The 19483-nt window shown below is 34.5% G+C and overlaps 1 protein-coding gene across 1 annotated transcript in view; it reads right to left on the bottom strand.

Annotated features, from left to right (window-relative positions):
• Window positions 1–19483, bottom strand: part of IL1RAPL1 (interleukin 1 receptor accessory protein like 1) — a gene marked incomplete at both ends in the record, with an annotated part of 1250687 nt that overhangs the window by 746585 nt on the left and 484619 nt on the right. The window contains one exon of the mRNA XM_080909541.1: window positions 6976–7255. Coding sequence (XP_080765667.1) covers window positions 6976–7255 — 280 coding nt within the window. The remainder of the gene's footprint in view (window positions 1–6975; window positions 7256–19483) is intronic.

The following is a 19483-nucleotide window of genomic DNA, read 5'->3' on the forward strand; positions in this document are numbered from 1 at the left end:
CAGCCAGAAGAAACTATTTTAGAAAGGTCACTAAGGTGAGTTCAGTCTACATTGCAGATAGAGTTAAGATACAATATGTTTTGTTTTAAGTCATTATGTTATGGACTGTCTTCAACTCACATTGGCCACAGAAATGATTATCTTTGAGCAATTTGAGACAGATAGAGAAAAAAACAAACATAAACTAGATTTTCTTCAGGAAATCAGTATATATCATTTGAGTAAACCAAAAAATGTAATCTCAGGAAATTGAATAAAAGGAAAAATTTATGCATTAATCTGCACAGACCAAGTGGTTTGAGAAAAATACATTTCCACATCATTGAAGATGCTCTTTCCATTTTTTAAGGCATTCCTTACATGGTTTTCTCATGTTATGCCAAGGAATTTAGTTGTGAGAGGGGAAAAATATAATATTCTGAACTATTTTTTATCATTTCTATAACAAGTAATTGTATGCATATTTTATCTTTTGCAAACAACTTGAATGGAAAAAAAATTAAATCTTTATATGTTAACATTAACACATTGCTATCACAAAATTGTTAGTAGACAGTTGTTTGTATGAATGAATGAATAAAAAATTTCTCTAATATGTTTTGATAGATGTTTAATATGTAGAATCAATGTTAAATAAGAATAATTTGATCATCAAATAGAAACTCAAGACAATGGAAAAGAAGCTAAATATTATAAAGAGTCCATTATAATGACTGAGAAAAATCATGTTTTTAGAAGGTGTTAGCAAAAAAATTATCATATTTCTATATTTAAAAATATACTTATAGAAATGAAATTAGAAATACATTTTACTAATATTCCAAAGAACAGAAATGCTTAGGTATCAGATACTAAGGTATTTATAATAGTTGCATATTTCAAATGAAAAATGCTGATGAAGGAAACAAAAGAAAAAGACCTAAATAAATGGAAAGACCTACTACATTAATAGATCCATGAGTCTACCTACTTAAGATATCTTCTCAAATCAATTAATAGGCTTAACAAAATTGCCATAAAATTATGATAGAATTAATTGTTTTATTGTTTAAGTTATTTATTCAGTTGACATCTAAATTGCAGCTTACCCTCTCTCCTCTCCTCTCAGTCTCCCTCTCAGCTCATTTCCCCCAGCTCACCCTTCCTCTCTTCTCTTTAGAAAAGATTTGTTCTTCTATGGATATCACCCAATTCTGGCATATAAAACTACAGAAGAATATGTGCATTCTCTTTCACTAATGCTAGACAGGGTCTCCCAGTTTTGGGCAATGTAGTCAAAGACGCCAATAGGGATAAATTTTGTAAAATAGTAAACCAAATAATAGTTAAACAAGTATCAGAGATGCTTTAGAAAAGAACATAACAGAACTCATTTTCTTAGAATTTTAAGTCTATCATATAACTGTTCATGAAAATACCCTGTATTATAAGTTCACATGGTACGTAAAATTGGCATAAATTAATCAAAATATAAATGCAATATATGTAGCAATAAAGAGGTTGTATTTATTATTTTCAAAACTACACATTATTTTAAAGATTGCACGTTTAAAAAGCAAGAAATATATATGCATATTATATATGTAAAACTTCTAGTTCACATGAAAAGCATTATCCATTTGTACAAAGCTTCATAATCAGCATCATTGAAAATAAGAACTTTGTTTTTTCTAAAGACATTAAAATTATAAACAATAAAGCTATGGTATGGCAGAAAGTACTTTCAAATCATATATTTATAAACAAAGTGGAGTCTCAACATGCAATGACTTTTCAAAGCCCAACCAGGATGATATATGCAATTCAATTAAAAATATTAGACAAGTGCATTAAAGAAAATTGGACATAGTACTACCCTTGGACCCAGCTATACCATTCCTGCGCATATACCCAAAAGAAGCTCGAACATATAACAATGACACATGCTGCACCATGTTCATAGCAGCCTTACTTATAATAGTTAGAAGTTGGAAAGAACCCAGTTGTCCTTCAACAGAAGAGTAGAAATATAAATTGTGGTACATTTACACAATATAATACTACACAGCTATTAAAAACAATGAATTCATGAAATTCATAGGTAAAAGGACTGAACTTGAATTTACCATCCTTAGTGAGGTAACTCAGTCACAAAAGAATATACATGGTATGCACTCACTGATGAGCAGATACTAGCCCCAAAAGCTCAGAATACTCTTGAAACAATTCACAGACCTTATGAAGCTCAAAAAGAAGGAAGGCCACAATTTGGATGCCTCAGTCCTTCTTAGAAGGTAGAACTAAACCCTCATGGTAGGAAATACAGGGGCACAAAGAGAAACAAAGAGTGAAGAAAAGATCATCCAGACACTGCCTCACTTGGAGGCCCATCACATATGTAGTCACTAAACCCACACACTATTGCTGATGCCAAAAAGTGCTTACTGGCAGGAACCTGATATTCTCAGAAGCTTTACCAGAGCCATATTGATACAGAGGAGGATGCTTGCAACTAACCATCAGACTGAACACAGGGACCCTAATGAAGGAAACAGAGAAAGTACTGAATGAGCGGAAAAGGTTTCAACCCCATGGGAAGAACAACATTATCAACCAACCAAACCCTCCAGAGCTCCCGGAGACTAAAACACCAACCAATGAGTTCACATTGAGAAACGCATGGCTCTAGTTGCATATGTAGCAGTGGACAATATTATATGGTATTAAAGGGAGGAGAGCTCCAGTGAAGACATGTTTTCCCAATGTAGGGGGAATACCAAGGTGCTTAAGTGGAAGAGGTTAGTTCAGAAAGGGAGCACCTTCATAGACACAAGGGGAAGGGGAGGGGTGATGGGGGTTGGGGTAAAGGGGATAATATTTTAAATATAAATATAAATACAGAAAATATCTAATAAAATAGAAAAATAGTTGGTGAATTAAGACATAAAGATGGATGATAGCTATCATTAACTACTGGATAAATGAAAATTAAAGCTATAATGACATGTCTCAAGAAGCCTTTCAGAATGGCTTTAAAGACAAAATACTTCAATTAAGTGGTGAACTCTGTCACCAGTTCACTGCCTGTAGAAAAATCATTAACTTACATTGTCAGCTGATGTGATGATGATTTGAATGAGATTAGCTAGCCACCATAGGCTCAGCTCATATATTTGAGTGCTTAGATAATAGGGAGTAGAACTATTTGAGAATTGTTAGGAGATGTGGTTTTGTTGAGGGAGATATAACACTGGGGGTAGGCCTTGAGGTATCATAAGCTCAATCTAGGCTCAGACTCTTTTCTCTCTTTCCCCCACTTGGAGATAAGATGTAACCTCTCAGCTACTGCATTATTATAATGCCTGGCAGTCTATAGCCATACTCTCCACCATGATGACCTTCGAGTAATCCTATAAAACTGCAAACCTCCAATGAACTGTTTTCCTGTTGAGGTTGTCTTGATTATGGTATCTCTTCACAGCAGTAGAAAAGTAACTAAGATGACTAGTTTGACAGGTTCATTTTTAAGTTTATAACATTACACTCATGTTTACTCTTAGATATTCATGCCATAAAAACATAAAACTCATTTTCATTTAAAAAAGATGTAGGTGCCTTTTGTTAGTTTTGTTTGAGTTTGCTTGTTATTTTGAGGTAGGGTTTCCTTATAAGACCCAGGCTGACCACTAAATAATATACAATCCCTGTTGTGCTGAGGTTTTAGGAGTGGTTGACAATTGCTGTGAGACGTTTTAGTTTGAACAGTCTCACATTGGAAAGACAAGACAGACATCCATTGAACTAATAAACACTGATACGTATGCATACTAAGGAATATTATTCAGAAATAAAAAGAAATGCTACAATTTCGATGGAATTCAAACTAGTTTTCTGAAAATATTCAATTCTGAACGGTTATATACTATATGGGGGCTTCCATACTGGGTAAAATATTACAGAGAGAGCACAAGGGGGACTATGAAAGAATAGAAGAGCTCTTTGCATTCTTCTTGTTATTCTGTATCTTAACTGCCTCAATGGCATTATCCTAATTGTGATATTGGATCATATTTCTGAAAAATTCACTACTGAACAAGAGGTAAATATGAGTCTACTATATTACTATATATTATTTCTACTCATGAATTATAAGTTTTGTACTAAATTTGGAAGTTACATATTGAACCAAAAGGATGCATTTAAAATATGTCACCATTTGGGGCATTGGGCCCAAAATAAAAACCTGCTAATAAGTCAGATCTCTTTAAAATAAAGATTTACACTGAGTTGTTCAATAAACCATGGAAGTTTGTATTTTTTATAAATAATACTTATTTCTATGCATGGCAATGATAGAACAAACTGTTACTCTCTTTTATTCTTTTTATGTAAAGGGGTAAAATAAAAAAAATTAAGGTAAAACTGTATAAAAATACATTCTATAGTGAAAGAAACAGTGCGCTGTTTGATTTTGTTTCCTAAATCAAAAGGAAAGGGGATGATTTTTGTTCATTATACTAATAGTAATCCATACGCACTCTGTGACACACAAAACATTACTCCTTATCTTTAGGTATAGATATGAATTAGCTGTACATAACGGCTTGTCACACTATGCTATTGGTAAGTTAATACCATGGACTTATGAGAAATAATAGAATGTTTTGTTAGAATGTAATGCTTTGAAACTTCTAAAGTTCTTTGCTGGTCGATTATTTAGAAACTAAAGGTGACAGTTTGTGGCTTACATGATAGCTAACAATATGTTAAAATGTCAGAGATTCAACTAACAGCCCTTAGTCTTATATTCATCATCAGTCAGTTAGCAAGCCATGTTGTTTTAAATGCTTTTTATAAAGATTTGGAATACCTTTCTTCAAATTGGGAAAGGAAGCTATAGCACCATATAATGCAAATCAATTGCATGCTTGAATTAAAGTGGGAAAGTTAATATTTCATCATTTTGTCACTTTCTCTGAAATGCTGCTTAACATGCATTAAACTTTAAGCTTTTGCCTTTCAGTTTCACCTTCCATTAAAATGTAGACATAGGAACAGATAGCTAATGTCATCATTTTGTAAAATTGGAAACTTTTCATTCATCCTTGCAACTCTAAAGTCAGAGATCTTTTTAAAGCAATTTGACAGAGGAGTGGATCAGAGGTCAAGTTAAAACATACAAAAGAATTGCATGCTAAGACAGGTTGCAGGAAACTTTCAAGAGCTGCAGGAGCGCTCTTCATCCTAAGTGGAGGGGTGAGTCAACTTCTTTTACCCACTGTGCACTCCAGGAGAAGCAGCCTAGAACTCTGTGATACAAGCAGCTTTGTTTCTGTGAGTGCACACTTCTGGTCCAAGGCCAGAACTGCCACAGGACTGGACTCTGCCATCAGAACTCACAGCCTACTCTGAGAAAGGAACACCCAGGAACAATCTCACTCTGGAGACCATGGAAACAGAGACACACAAGAGAAGCAAGCTACAGTAAGAGACAACATGATCACCTAGCATCACCTATATCAAGATGGCAAGAGGCAAGCACAAGACTATAAGAAACAGAAACCAAGACTACCTGGCAACATCAGAGCCCAATTCTCCCATCAAAGCAAATAGTGGATATCCCAACTCACCAGAAAAACAAAATTTAGACTTAAAATCATACTTAACAATGATGATGGAGATCTTTGAGGAGTGCATAAATAACATACTTAAAGATGTACAGGAGAACCAGGAGAATACATGCAAACAAGTTGAAGCCCTTAAAGTTTATTCAATATAATACTCAAAGTGCAATTAGACAACAAAGGACATCAACGCGATACAAATTGAAAAGGAAGAAGTCAAAATATCAGTTGTGGGTGATATGATAGTATACATAAGTGACCCCAAAAATCCTACCAGAGAACTCCTACAGCTGATAAACAACTTCGGCAAAGTGGCTGGTTATAAGATTAACTCAAACAAATCTGTAGCCTTCCTCTACTCAAAGGCAAATTGGCTGAGAAAAAAATCGGGAAAAGATACTTTTATCAATAGTCACAAATAATAAAAAATATCTTGGTGTGATGTAACCAAGGAAGTAAAAGATCTGTATGAAAAAAAAAAAAAAAAAAAAAAAAAAAAAAAAAACTTCAATTCTCTGAAGCAAGAAACATAAGAAGATCTCAGAAAAGATCTTCTAGGCTCCTGGATTGGTAGGATTAACACAGTAAAATTTGCAATGTTATCAAAAGCAATCTACAGAGATTTTTAATTGTTAATGTCTTAAGTGTATACTGTTTTAATGCATTATTATTAAGTAAACTGCAACCTTTTAATTCTAGTCTGAAAAAGATGTACAATGTGTAATTAATTCTTTTATGGGTGATAAAAATTGTTTCTATCTTTGACCTTTTTGCTCAAGTATACTTTGGATTTTTTATATAATTGGGAATTGCTATTAATAAAAGTTTCTAGAACAGAACCATTATATTCCCTAATATAGTATGAATACTCTTCCTCTTGTGTGTACTCAAGCACCACACACACACACACACACACACACACACACACACACACACACAGCATTACCAAAATCAATTTTGCAGATGTGCATGAACCAGAGGTGTCTCTGCTCTGTCTGTCTGTGAAGGGCAATAACAAAATATTACAGCCCATTTAACAACAAACTATGCATCTTTTCTGCAAGACTTTGGTTATATTTTATTTGCATCATTTTATGTCCTCTAAAAATTTTATATAATAGTCTTCAGTAATTTTTGGCAAAAGAAGTAGATACCCAGAATGTATCTCTTTTCTCCATAAGCTTGAAATAATATCTCTATATAAATTCCAATTCCATTTTTTTATGATTTACGTTCTAAAATTTGGTACTTGGCAACACAATCAAATATTGCAACATTACTTGCAATTGAGTGTGACAGCAGGAAACTTTAAGCATTATGAATACTGTATAGTTTCATTGAATCAACGATAATAATTTAATTAAAAGGGTACCTGATGACACATGCATAAAGGCCACTGTCCTGTAGTAATGTTGGTCTGAACCAAATGGAGTCTTCCTCTTTGCTCATTCTACTTCCATCAAAGGCAATGGGCTCTTCAAAATCTCCTGGACCAGAACTTTTATACCACATTAAGCTGAGTCCAGCACTTTGGGCAAGAGAGTAGTTTGTTCTGATATAACCGTAAAAGAGTGCACACTTGATTCTAACAGGTTCTCCCACCAACACTTGATACTTCTTGATATCAACAGACCAATCAGTGCATCCATCAGCTGCAGTAAGAGAGGAGAGAGAAGAAAATCATTAGAAAAAAGAATTAACAATACACTTATTCATTCATTCACTTAGCTGTTTACAGAGCATATATATTGAGTCAGATTTATTCTAGACACAGAGAATATACAGTGACGAATAACACAAAGATTGATTCTCAGAAGTCGTTTACAGTGCTGCAAACAATGTATTTGTTTAGTTTTAGTTTGTGCCACTAAGATCATTATTTATTTATTGTTACTCGGTTACAAATATACTATTTAGCTTTCTCCCTAAAAATAAAATCTGACTTTCAAAGTATTTCTCAGTTTTTTGGGACTCACATAAAGATCAAGCTTCACATCTGCTGAATATGTGTAGAGAATGAAGTGGGAGTAGGCTAGGTCTAGAAAGGGTATGATCTTTTGTTAGTCCCTAGGTCTCTTAAATTCCAAAGAATCCAGGTTAGTTGAGTCTACTAGTCTTCCTGTGGAGCTCTTATGCCATTTGGGGTGCTCAGTCTTTCTGTGACATCTTTCATAAGATTTTCCAGGCTCCATGAAATGTTTGTCTGTGGGTGTCTCTATCTGTCTGAGGTAGCTGCTGGGTGGAGCCTCTCAGAGGACAACCATGTCTGCAAGAATTCCATCTAGTATTATTAAGTTTCAGGAGTGCCAATGGTTGGTGCTTACCCATGGTAGTTGGACCAGTTATTGCTTAGCTATTCACCCAGTCTCTGCTCCATTTCCTATCCATGCATTACTTGTAGACAAGACACATTTTGAGTTGGAGACTTTGAGAGTGGGTTGGTATACGTATTCCTCTACTGGGGTACAGTCTGGCTACAGGAAGCTACATTTTCAGTTTCTATAACCCCAATGCTATGAGTCACAATTAAGGTCATCCACATTGATTCTTTGACCACCTCCCCAATCCCCGATCTCTGTCACACTCTGGAGATTTCACCCTCCTCACCCCAACCAGTTCATTCTCTTGGTCTGGAAGAGTGTCCAGAAGGAAAAAGAGAGATCGGGATGTAAAGTGAATTAAAATAAAAAGAAAAGAAATTAAAATTTCCAGCAATGATAAAATTTTGAAAACAAAATATATGGTATATACATTTTTTCAGGTGATTGGTCTGGAGAGAAATGCTCCCTTGCTTACTTTTCCCATCCTTAATTGGTAGGTATTACAGCATATAAGGCTTTCCCAGATCTCAAAAAGAAAAAAAAAAAAAAAAAAAAGTAGCAATTCTTCAGGTGAGACAACTTCTAAATAATATTTCTCCTGGGAACTTTAGAAACAGTGTTTCTGCATCAGGACTAGCAATCTGTTCACAGAGATGACAGGAGGCAAATCAAGATGACCCTGAGATTCCACCTTATACCAATCAGAGGGGTACAACCACTCTGAAAATCAGTATGGAGGTTCCTCAGAAAATTGGTCATAGTACTACCTGAGGACCCAATCCTGAGAGTATACACAAAAAAGGCTCCAAGATCTAACAAGGACACATGTTCCACCATGTTCATAGCAGCCTTATTTATAATAGTCAGAGCTGGAAAGAACCCAGATGTCTTTAAACAGAGGAATAGATACAGAAATTGTGGTACATTTACACAATGTAATACTACTCAGCTATTAAAACCATGAGTTCATGAAATTCCAAGGCAAATGGATGGAAATTGAAGCTATCATTCTGAGTGAGGTAACCCAGTCACAAAAGAACTCTCATGGTATGTAGTCACTGATAAGTGGATACTAGCCTGAAAAGGTTCAGAATATACATGAAACAATTCACAGAAATTATGAAGCTCAAAAAAAAAAAAAGAAGAGCAGAATTCTGATGCCTCATTCCTTCTTAAAAAGGAGAACAGAACATTCACAGAAGGAAATAATGGGACAAATAAAGGAGCAGGGATTGGAGAAAAGACCGTCCAGAGACTGCCACACCTGGGGATCCATCTGATATGCAGCTACTAAACCCATGCACCATTGTTGATGCCAAGTAATGCTTATTGGCAGGAATCAGATATGGATGCCTCCACAGAGACTCTTCCAGAGTCATACTAATACAGATGTGGATGCTTGCAGGTAACCATCTGACTGAAAACAGGGACCCCAATGAAAGAGCCAGAGAAAGTACTGAATTAGCTGAAATGGTTTGCAACCCCATAGGTAGAAAAAAAAAATATCAACTAACCAAACCCACCACATCTCCCAGAATATAAAACACCAGCCAATAAGTTCACAAGAAGAGACTCATGACTCCAGGTGCATATGCAGCACAGGATAGCATTTTCTGACATCAATGGGAGAAGAAGCCTTTGGTCCAGCAAAGACTTGTTTTCCCAGTGTAAGAGAATGCCAAGGCATTGAGGTGGGAGGGGGTGGTTGGGAGAGGGAGCACCTTCATAGAGGTAATGGGAGGGTGGTGGTGGATGAGATTTGGGGAAAGGGTATAACATCTGCAATGTAAATGCAAAGAATATCTAATAAAAATTTTTAAAAATAAAAATAAGAGTGTTTCTTGCAACCGCAGGTGCGCAAGTGTATTACCATCAATTCTGCTAATGCAGAAACTTTGTGACTTGTAACATTCAGTTAAACATCGGAATACTTTCTCAGTAATGGTTGCAACTCTGAACTGATAAAAGAAAAATAATGTAATCCATTACTTGAAATTTCTATTTATTGTTTGGACAAGGGCATCAGATCCTCTATTAATCAAGGTTCTTTTATGTTGTGTATGCTTCTGTAAACACATTTTCCTGCATACGTGGAATAAGTACCAACACTGTATGCTAGTGTTTGGAGATGAGTATTTGAAATTAGATGAGGTCAAAAGGCTATAGCTCCTTCCAATAAGATTAGTGCCTTTAGATGTAGAGACATGAAAGTTTGTTCCTTTTTCCATTGGGACTCACAAAGAGTTTATTTTATAAGTACACATAATGAAGGTAGACATTTGTAAGTTATAAAAAGAACCATCACTACATCTGAATTGATTGGTACATTGATATTAGGCTTTCCATATATTAGCATTGGGAGAAATAAGCTACCATCACATAACCACTCCACCTATTATATTTTGTTATGGTAGCCTAAGGAAAATAATGTAGGTTTCATTTATATTATTATATACCTTTAGTATTACAATACACTTTCACTTTTGATAATTTTCTATGGATAATTTATGTTGGAAATTTTGTTCAAATTACAATGCAATTTCTTTCACTGATTAGACTCATGTAGATAATAACAGACCTGAATATGTTATAGTTAAGCATTATAGGAGTAAATAAAATTAATTGAGTTGAACTCTGGTAGCAGTTTCACAAACAGAGACAGAGGTAAGCAGTTACCACTCTATTTTCTAGAAACACAGAGGAAATGATAAAGATGAAACTATGGTGGCAAGTAAAGAAGCCATGGGTAAGATTTTGATGGATGTATGTACCATCACCCAAAGAACATCTTAGGACCATTAATTTTTCTGACCAACTATAATTGTGTATCAATAATGACCTGAAACTTGCCTTATGTCTAAGCTGCTATCCACTTGCCTCAGCTGCCAAATCTTAGTATAGCAAGCATATTCCATGATATCTGGTGACAGTATATTTTAATATTACCCTTTCTGATTTATATATAAAAACCAGATTGTAACATGACTGACACAGGAACATTATCTGTTTGGATATATCAGTAACTTCTAGGATGAAATATGACAAAAGAAATATGATCATGTTATGGTCTACCGAATTATTTGAATAAATATTTACATAATGACAGAATTGTTTTTTCTTTCAATATTTCTGGTAGTTTGCATTATATTTTATTATGAATTCTCATTATTTTCTTTTCATGTACCCATTTTGCATTAATTAGCAAATGACATTTCACTCTACCATATACCAACATGTCCATAAGAGATATTTTATTTTATAACTAACTATTTTTTTAACATTGTATAGCAAGACGTCCAAGATCTTAAAATGGCACGGGATCACATAGAATATTACTCATATTGACAAGGTTCTTCAAGTTTTCTTTATTTCAGGGCATATGATCTATTTGAAAAAAATCAGTAAAATATTTCTAGATTTTTTTTTATTATGTACACTAGCAGGTAAACTTTAAAATTTTCATTCTCTGAATAAAAATATGTCACCAAGTAACTGTGTAGAGTAATAATATGAGATCTGTTTTTGCTTTCTTTCAGAATAAAATCTCCATCTATAAAGACTCAATGAAGAAGTACCACCTTCAGGGAAAAGATTCCATGAAAATAGTCTCCTTCTATACACCTTTACAGTACATATTCCTTTAAAACCTAGGGGAATTTATGAAGCTAGAAAACTATGTTTGAAAATAAAAGAAGAAAGCAACATCTTCATTTTTTTTTTCTTATGCCATTCTAAAATGTGAGGTAAGTTAGATGAAGGCAGAGATAGAATTGGGACTGAGAACCAATTGCTTTCAAGAGAGTTCATACTGAAGTATTATTTCATTTAAAAATAAGCTATATATGCTGGAAAATGTCAATATATTCAAATGAGATTAGAAAAATACTTTAATTATATCACTATTCCTGCATATGTAAGAGCTCAAAATATCTCCATGGCAACTCACACATATTGCATCTTAATATGAATATGTAAGTGTCAGGTGTGGTAGCACATGTCTGTAATTCACAGACACAAGAATGAAGACAGGAGTATCAGATAATCCAGACCAGCCTGAGATATACAGATAATTTAAGGTCAGCCTGTATCACTTAGCTAGACCCTATATGTAAAAAAGAAAATAAGGAAATAAGAAATAAAATGAACTTTAAAAAATGGTGTACCTCAGTGGTGGGATGGAGGGATTTGATAGGAATGTATATGCTCTTGTTTTTAAACTAAATAAAGTGTCAGTCTTAAAAAAAAGACATCTATGATTTATCCAGAAATGTTCAAGTTTGCTTCTCTTTTATCAAGCTGATGAATCTTATTTCTAGCTAATTTATGAATGTTGAATAATCATGACTCAGTTGTTTCATCTTTCCAATTTTTATTTGAGAAAAGCCACCTCTATGGAAAATTGGTACCCTTTTGAGTATGACCTACGGTCAAAAGACAGTATCCTAGGAGGATTATTGTCTACTGAAGAGTTTAAGGTGTTGTCAACCCTAGAACTAACAGGATTCCTGCTTCTTACTCAGCTCCCACATTCCTTGTGCTCATCCTCTTTTATCCATGTAATTTTTTAAAGAAGATGATTTCCAGGATCAATCACATGTGGCAAAAGTCCTGACTTGGGTTAAGTTCTATTGGGATAATATATTATATATTAATATATTGAAAACCATGTTAATTTGAAGTCACAGTCCCATTGAAGATATACAAAACCTAGTATACTAATGTGGGAACACAGTAATTAGAAATTCACATGGTTGGCTCTGATAATATTACATGAAAATGAAAAATTAGAGATGTATATGAAATTTTAGCAAGCTACCTACAAAAAGAACAGAGAAATCAGGTACAGGCATGAAGAGAAATCTAAAGTCACACAAGTAAGATATTGCATAGTTTTACAAGTATTACTAATGGATTTGTGTCATATCTCAAATTTAAGCTTAAAAAAGATATAAGGGACAGAGGTAACAAAGGAAGGTTCTGGAGTTTAAGAGATATCAAAATGGTGTTTAGATTCCTTGTAAGAGCAATGATGTACCTTGTAGCATTTCAGAAATTAGTTTATATTTTAGTAGTTTTCCCTTTAATATACTGTGTGGAATTTTGGATCAGAGTATACATTAGAAAAATGCCTTAGCCATGGAAGTCATATGTTGACAGTCTGAATTAAGACAGACATAATATAAAGGTAATGTCTATCAATGATTTCAGAGGTACAAATGGGGACAATCAAGAAATTGAGTAAATATGAACAGCAAGAGAGAGGAATGTGGTCATTTTAATTCCAACTTCTGGTTTTGGTTGCTGTTACATTGTTTAAATTTTCTCTGTCAAATAGGAAGTTAACAGTTTCATATTTATCAGGTGACAATGTCTTTTAAATGTTTTTATAATATTCTCATTAAAAGGTTTTAGGCTATAAAAACACAGAGAAGTTTAAAAGTCTCAGCAGACAGTGTTAAAGTGTTTGTTTGTATTTTCCTCTTCTCTAAATGGCACTAACGATTTAGACCAGAAATAAATGACTGACTAGTGACATTAATTAATTTTACCCTATGAATGTAAAGAAACCCAAAAGTAAAGACATACTTATTAGTAATGAATACAGGATGAATGCATAATCTATTAATGGCACTGAACAATAGATTAAGGCCAGATTCTGAATAGGCACTGTCAGATTCAGTTTCAAAACATAAACTTTATAATTGAAAGTTGGCATAATTATAGTCTGTGTCATTTTAAGGGGAAAGCAGAAACCACCTCAAACTATCTGTACTGATAATAATAAACCTCAACAAAAGGTAAATTTGGCATTTGACTTCCATTCACAAACTGCATTGTCCCCAACTTTACTTTCTGGATTACATTTATCAGGAGGTGGAAAGCTTTCAGACTCTTTCCTTTAAACATATATACAGTGGCTGTTCCAGCCGAGAGAGAGAGAGAGAGAGAGAGAGAGAGAGAGAGAGAGAGAGAGAGAGAGAGAGAGAGAGGCCACCACCATCATTACTCATACTCTGCCCACAGAATGATGAGCACCCAGAAGTGGCTCACAAGCACTCTCCCAACTGAGCCCACAGGTGAGCCCTCCAATGACAATACAGAGAGAGAGACTGTCAGCGACTCCCTGGGTGCAGGTAGTGTTGTGCTCTCTGGGAACAAGTCCATTCCTGCCACAAGAGAGATCTGGGTCACCACCATCAGGACTCAGGAGTTGCCGGTAAAAGTCTGAGAACCTAGAAGAGACTCACAAGCACTCTTCCACACAATGCCATGGAAACAGGGCCAAGTCTCCACCATAGGCACACACTGGCTACCCACAAAGAGCCAAACACCCAGGAGCAACCTACTGCCTGATTCCCTGGGCCCTCAGACCCACAGGAAAGACAAGCTGCAGTCAGAGACAACAAAAGCACCTAATAGCACAGATAACAAAATTTCATAAGGAAAGCTCAGGAACCAGGACAACCAGCCAACATCAGAACCCAGTTCTCATACCACAGCAAGCAGTGGATTTCCCAACACACTAGAAAAACAAGACATGGACTTAAAATCATACTCCATGATGATGATGTAGTTCCTCGAGCTATGCATGAATAACTCCCTTAAACAATTATAAAAGAACCCGAAGAACACGGGTAAACAAGTAGAAGCCCTTAAAGAAAAAACAGAAAAATCACTAAAAGAGCTACAGGAAAACACAAACAAACAGGTGAGGGAATTGAAAATGGAAATAGAAACAATAAAGAAATCACACGAGGAAACAGCACTTTGAGATAGAAAATCTGGAAAAGAAATCAGGAGTCATAGATACAACCAGCACCAACAGACTATAAGAGAAGGAAGAGAGGAACTGAGGGGCAGAAGATAACATTAAAAAAAAAAAAAAAACAATGACACTACAGTTAGAGAAAATGCAAAAATCAAAAAGCTCCTAGCAAAAACATCCAGTATATGTAGGCAAAAATGAGAATGCAAAATCTAAGGATAATAAGTAGAGAAGAGGGCAAAGACTCCCAACTAAAGGTAAATATTGCCAACAAAATCCTAAAAGAAAACTTCCCTAACCTTAAGAAGGAAATGATCAAGAACATACAAGAAACCTATAGAAATTCAAGTAGAATAGACCAGAAAAGGATCTCCTCATGACATATAATAGTCAAAACACCAAAAGTTTAAAACAAAACAAACAAACAAACAACAACAACAACAACAAAAATAACAGTGAAAGCAGTAAGGGAAAAAAAGACAAGTAACATATAAAGGCAGACTGATCAGAATTTTACCAGACTTCTCAGCAGAGACTATGAAAACTATAAAATCCTGGGCAGACATCATACAAACCCTAAGAGAACACAGATACCAGCCCATGTTATTATATCCAGCAAAACTCTCAATTACCATAGATGGAGAAACCAAGATATTCCAGGACAAATCAAATATACACAATGTCTGTCCATAAATCCAGCCATACAAAGATAATAGATAGAAAATTCCAATCCAAAGAAGGAAGCAACACCCTAGGAAAAGCAAGAAAATAATCATGAAAGAAAACCAAAAGATAATTCTAAAACTAACAACACAAACAAAACAGAAAAAAAAAACAGTTACATTCCTTAATATCTTTTAACATCAATGGACTCAATTCCCAACAGAGGACATAGACTATTAGACTGGATATGTAAACAAGATACAGCATTTTTATGTGTAAAGGAAACTCATCTCAGAGACAAAGACAGACACTAACTCAGTGTAAAAGGCTGGGAAAAAAACAAAACAAAACAACATCTTCCAAGCAAATTGTCCCAGGAAACAATGTGGAGTAGCCATTTTAATATCAAATAAAATTGATTTTAAACCAACAGTTATCAAAAAGCAAAACACATAAGGAAAGATAATTTTTACTCCTCATATGAAAAATCTATCAAAACAAAATATAAAACATAATAATTTATGCTTCAAATACAAGGGAACCTACCTTCATAAAAGAAACCTTACAAAAAGCATATATTACACCAAACACAATAATAGTAGAAGAGTTCCACACCCCACTCTCATCAATGGACAGATCATAGAAGCAAAAACTGAACAGAGACACAGCAAAACTAGCAGAGGTTAAGAACCAATTGTATTTTATAGACATCTATAGAACAAGTTCTCCTAAGACAAAATAATATATCCTCTTCTCAGAATTTCAAGGGTATTCTTTAAAATTGACTATATATACAGTCACAAAACAGGCCTCAAGAAAGTTGAGAAGATTCAAATACTCCAGTGCATCCTATCACATCACCATGGACTAAGGCCGGAAAAAAAAAAAAAAAAAAAAAAAAAATAGCCCACATACAAATGGAAGGTGAACAATGTTCTACTCAATGATAAAATTATCAAAGAAAAAATAAAGAAAGAAAATAAAGATTTTAAAGAATTTAATGAAAATAAAGGCACAATATACCCATACTTATGGAATGTAATGAAAGCAGTAATAAGGGGTAAAACTCATAGCTCTGAGTGCCTCCAAATAGAAACTGGAGAGAACATACAGTAGCAGCTTGACAGCACACTTGAAAAATCTAGAACTAAAAGAAGCAGATACATTTAAGAGGAGTAGATGACAGGAAATATTCGAACTCAGAACAGAAATCAACCAAATAGAAAAAAAAAATAACTATACCAAGAATTAACAAACCAGGAACTGTTTCTTTGAGAATTCAACGATATCAATAAACCCTTAGCCAGACATACTAGAGAGCACAGAGAGAGTATCCAAATTAACAAAAACAAAAATGAAAGGGGGTACATAATAACAGAAGCTGAGAAAATTCTAAATATCATCAGATCCTATTGCAAAAGCCTATACTCTACAAAACTGGAAAATCTAGAAGAAATGAACAAATTTCTAGCAGATACCAGGTACCAAAGCTAAATCAGGATCAGATAATCCATCTAAACAGTTCCATAATTCCTAAAGAAATAGAAGACATCATCAAAAACCTCACAAGTAAACAAAGCCCAGAAGCAGTACAGAATTCTATCAGATTTTCATTGAAGACTTAATAACAATAATCTCCAAATTATTGCACAAAATACAAACAGAAGGAATACTACCTACCCCTTCTTTGAAGCCACAATAATTCTTGTTCCTAAACTACACAAAACCCTACAAAGAAAGAAGACTTCATACCAATTTTCCTCATGAACATAAATGTAAGTATATTCAATAAAATTTTTGCAAACAGAATCCAAGAACAAATCAAAATGGTCATTCAACATGATCCAGTAGGCTTCATCCCACTGTTGCAGGGATGGTACAATATATGAAAACCTACCAACGTAATCCACTATATAAACAAACTCAAAGGAAAAAAAAAAAAACTACATGATCATCTCACTAGATACTGGAAAAGTGTTACACAAAATGCAACACCCCTTTATATTAAAAGTTTTGGAAGGATAAGTATTCAAGGCCTATACCTAAACATGGTAAAAATCAATATACTACAAACTGGTAGCCAACATCAAACTAAATGGTGAGAAACTTGAAGCAATCCCACTAAAATTAGGGAGGAGATAAGGCTGCCCAATCTTCCCCTACCTATTGAATATAGTACTCTAAGTCCTGGCCAGATCAATTAGACAGCAAAAGGAAGCCAAGTGATAAAGTCAGAAGGGAAGAAGTCAAAATATCACTATTTGCAGATGATATGATAGTATAGTTTAGTGACTACAAAAAGTCCACCAGAGAACTCATGCAGCTGATAAACAACTACAGAAAAGAGGTTGGTTGTAAAATTCACTAAAACATATCTATAGCCTCCCTTTACTCAAAGGATAAACATGCTGAGAAAGAAATTAGGGAAACAACACCCTTCACAATAGTCAGAAACAATATGAAATACATTGATATACTGCCTGGTTTTGTGTCAACTTGAAAGAGGCTGGAATTGGAACAGATAAAGGAGTCTCAGTTGAGGAAATGTCTCTATGAGATCAGCTGTAAGACATTTTCCCAACTAGTGATCAGTGGGGGAGGGCCCAGCCCATTGTGGGTGGTGTTATCTCTGGTCTGGTAGATCTGGGTTCTATAGGAAAGCAGGCTGAGCAAACCAGGGGAAATAAGCCAGTAAGTAATATCCCTCCATAGACTCTGCATCATGTCCTGCTTCCTGACCTGACGGAGTTCTATTCTGGAATTCCTTCAGGGATAAACAGAAATGTGGAATTGTAAGCTGAAAAAACCCTTTCCTCCCCAATTTTGTTTCTTGGTCATGTTTTGCGCAGGAATAGAAAACCGTACTAAGACACTTGGTGTGACTGTAACTAAGCAAGTGAAAGATCTAGATGACAAGATCTTCATATCTTTGAAAATAAATTGAAGAAGATCTCAAAAGATGGAAAGATCTCCCCTGCTCATAAATTGGAACGATAAATGATATAAAAATGTCCATCTTGCCGAAAGCAATCTATAGTTTCAATGCAATCCCCATCAAAAATCTAACTCAATTCTTTCTAGAGTTAGAAATAGAAAATTACAAAATCATTTGGAAAAGCAAAAAACCTAGAATCCGGAAAACTATACTAAGCAATAAAAGAACTTTTCAAGGAAGCAATATCCTTGATCTCAAGCTATAGTTCAGATCAATGGCGATTAAAAAAAAAAAAAATACATGGTATTGGTACAGAGATAAGCAGGTAGATCAATGTAAAAATAACTGAAGGTCGAAAAATTAATCCACACACCTATGGTCAATTGATCTTTCACAAAGGAAAAGAGAGCTCTTTCAACAAATGATGCTGGTTCACCTGGCAGTCAGCCTGCAAAATATGGTTCTTAGAGAGATTCAACAAGGTAGATAAACCACTAGGCAAACTAACCTAAGGGCCAAGAGGGAATATGCAAAACAAAACAAAACAAAACAAAACAAAACAAAAACAGAAATTAAAAGGGAGACATAACAAAAATGCAGAAAACTCAAAAATAAAATCATCAGATCCAACTGCAAAAATGATACTCAACAAAATTGAAACATCTAGATGAAATAGATACCACATACCAAAGTTAAATCAAGAATAGGTAAGATATCTAAACAGGACCATATCTCATATGGAAATAGAAGAAGTCATATTAAGAAGCTTCCCAACCCCCCCAAAAAAATCCCAGGGCCAAATGGATTTAATGCAAAATTCTACCAGACCTTCAAATAAGATCTGATACCAATATTTCTGAAACTATTTTATAAAGTGGAATAGAGGGAACATAACATAATTCATGCTATGAAGCCACAATTACCCTTATACCTAAACCAGACAACACCCAACAAAGAAAGAAAACTTCAAACCAAATTCTGTTATGAATATCAATGCAAAAATGCTCAATAAAATTCCTGCAAACTGAATCCAAGAACACAACACCACAAACAAGTAGGCTTCCTCTCAAGGATGCAAGATTGTTTCAATGTATGGAAATCATTCAATGTAATCGACAATATAAACAAAGTCAAAGAAAAAAATCACATGACCATCTACTTAGATGAAGAAAAAGCATTTCACAAAATACAGTAC

This window comes from Micromys minutus (genome assembly GCF_963924665.1).
Source record: "Micromys minutus genome assembly, chromosome: X".
NCBI classification, from domain to species: Eukaryota; Metazoa; Chordata; class Mammalia; order Rodentia; family Muridae; genus Micromys; species Micromys minutus.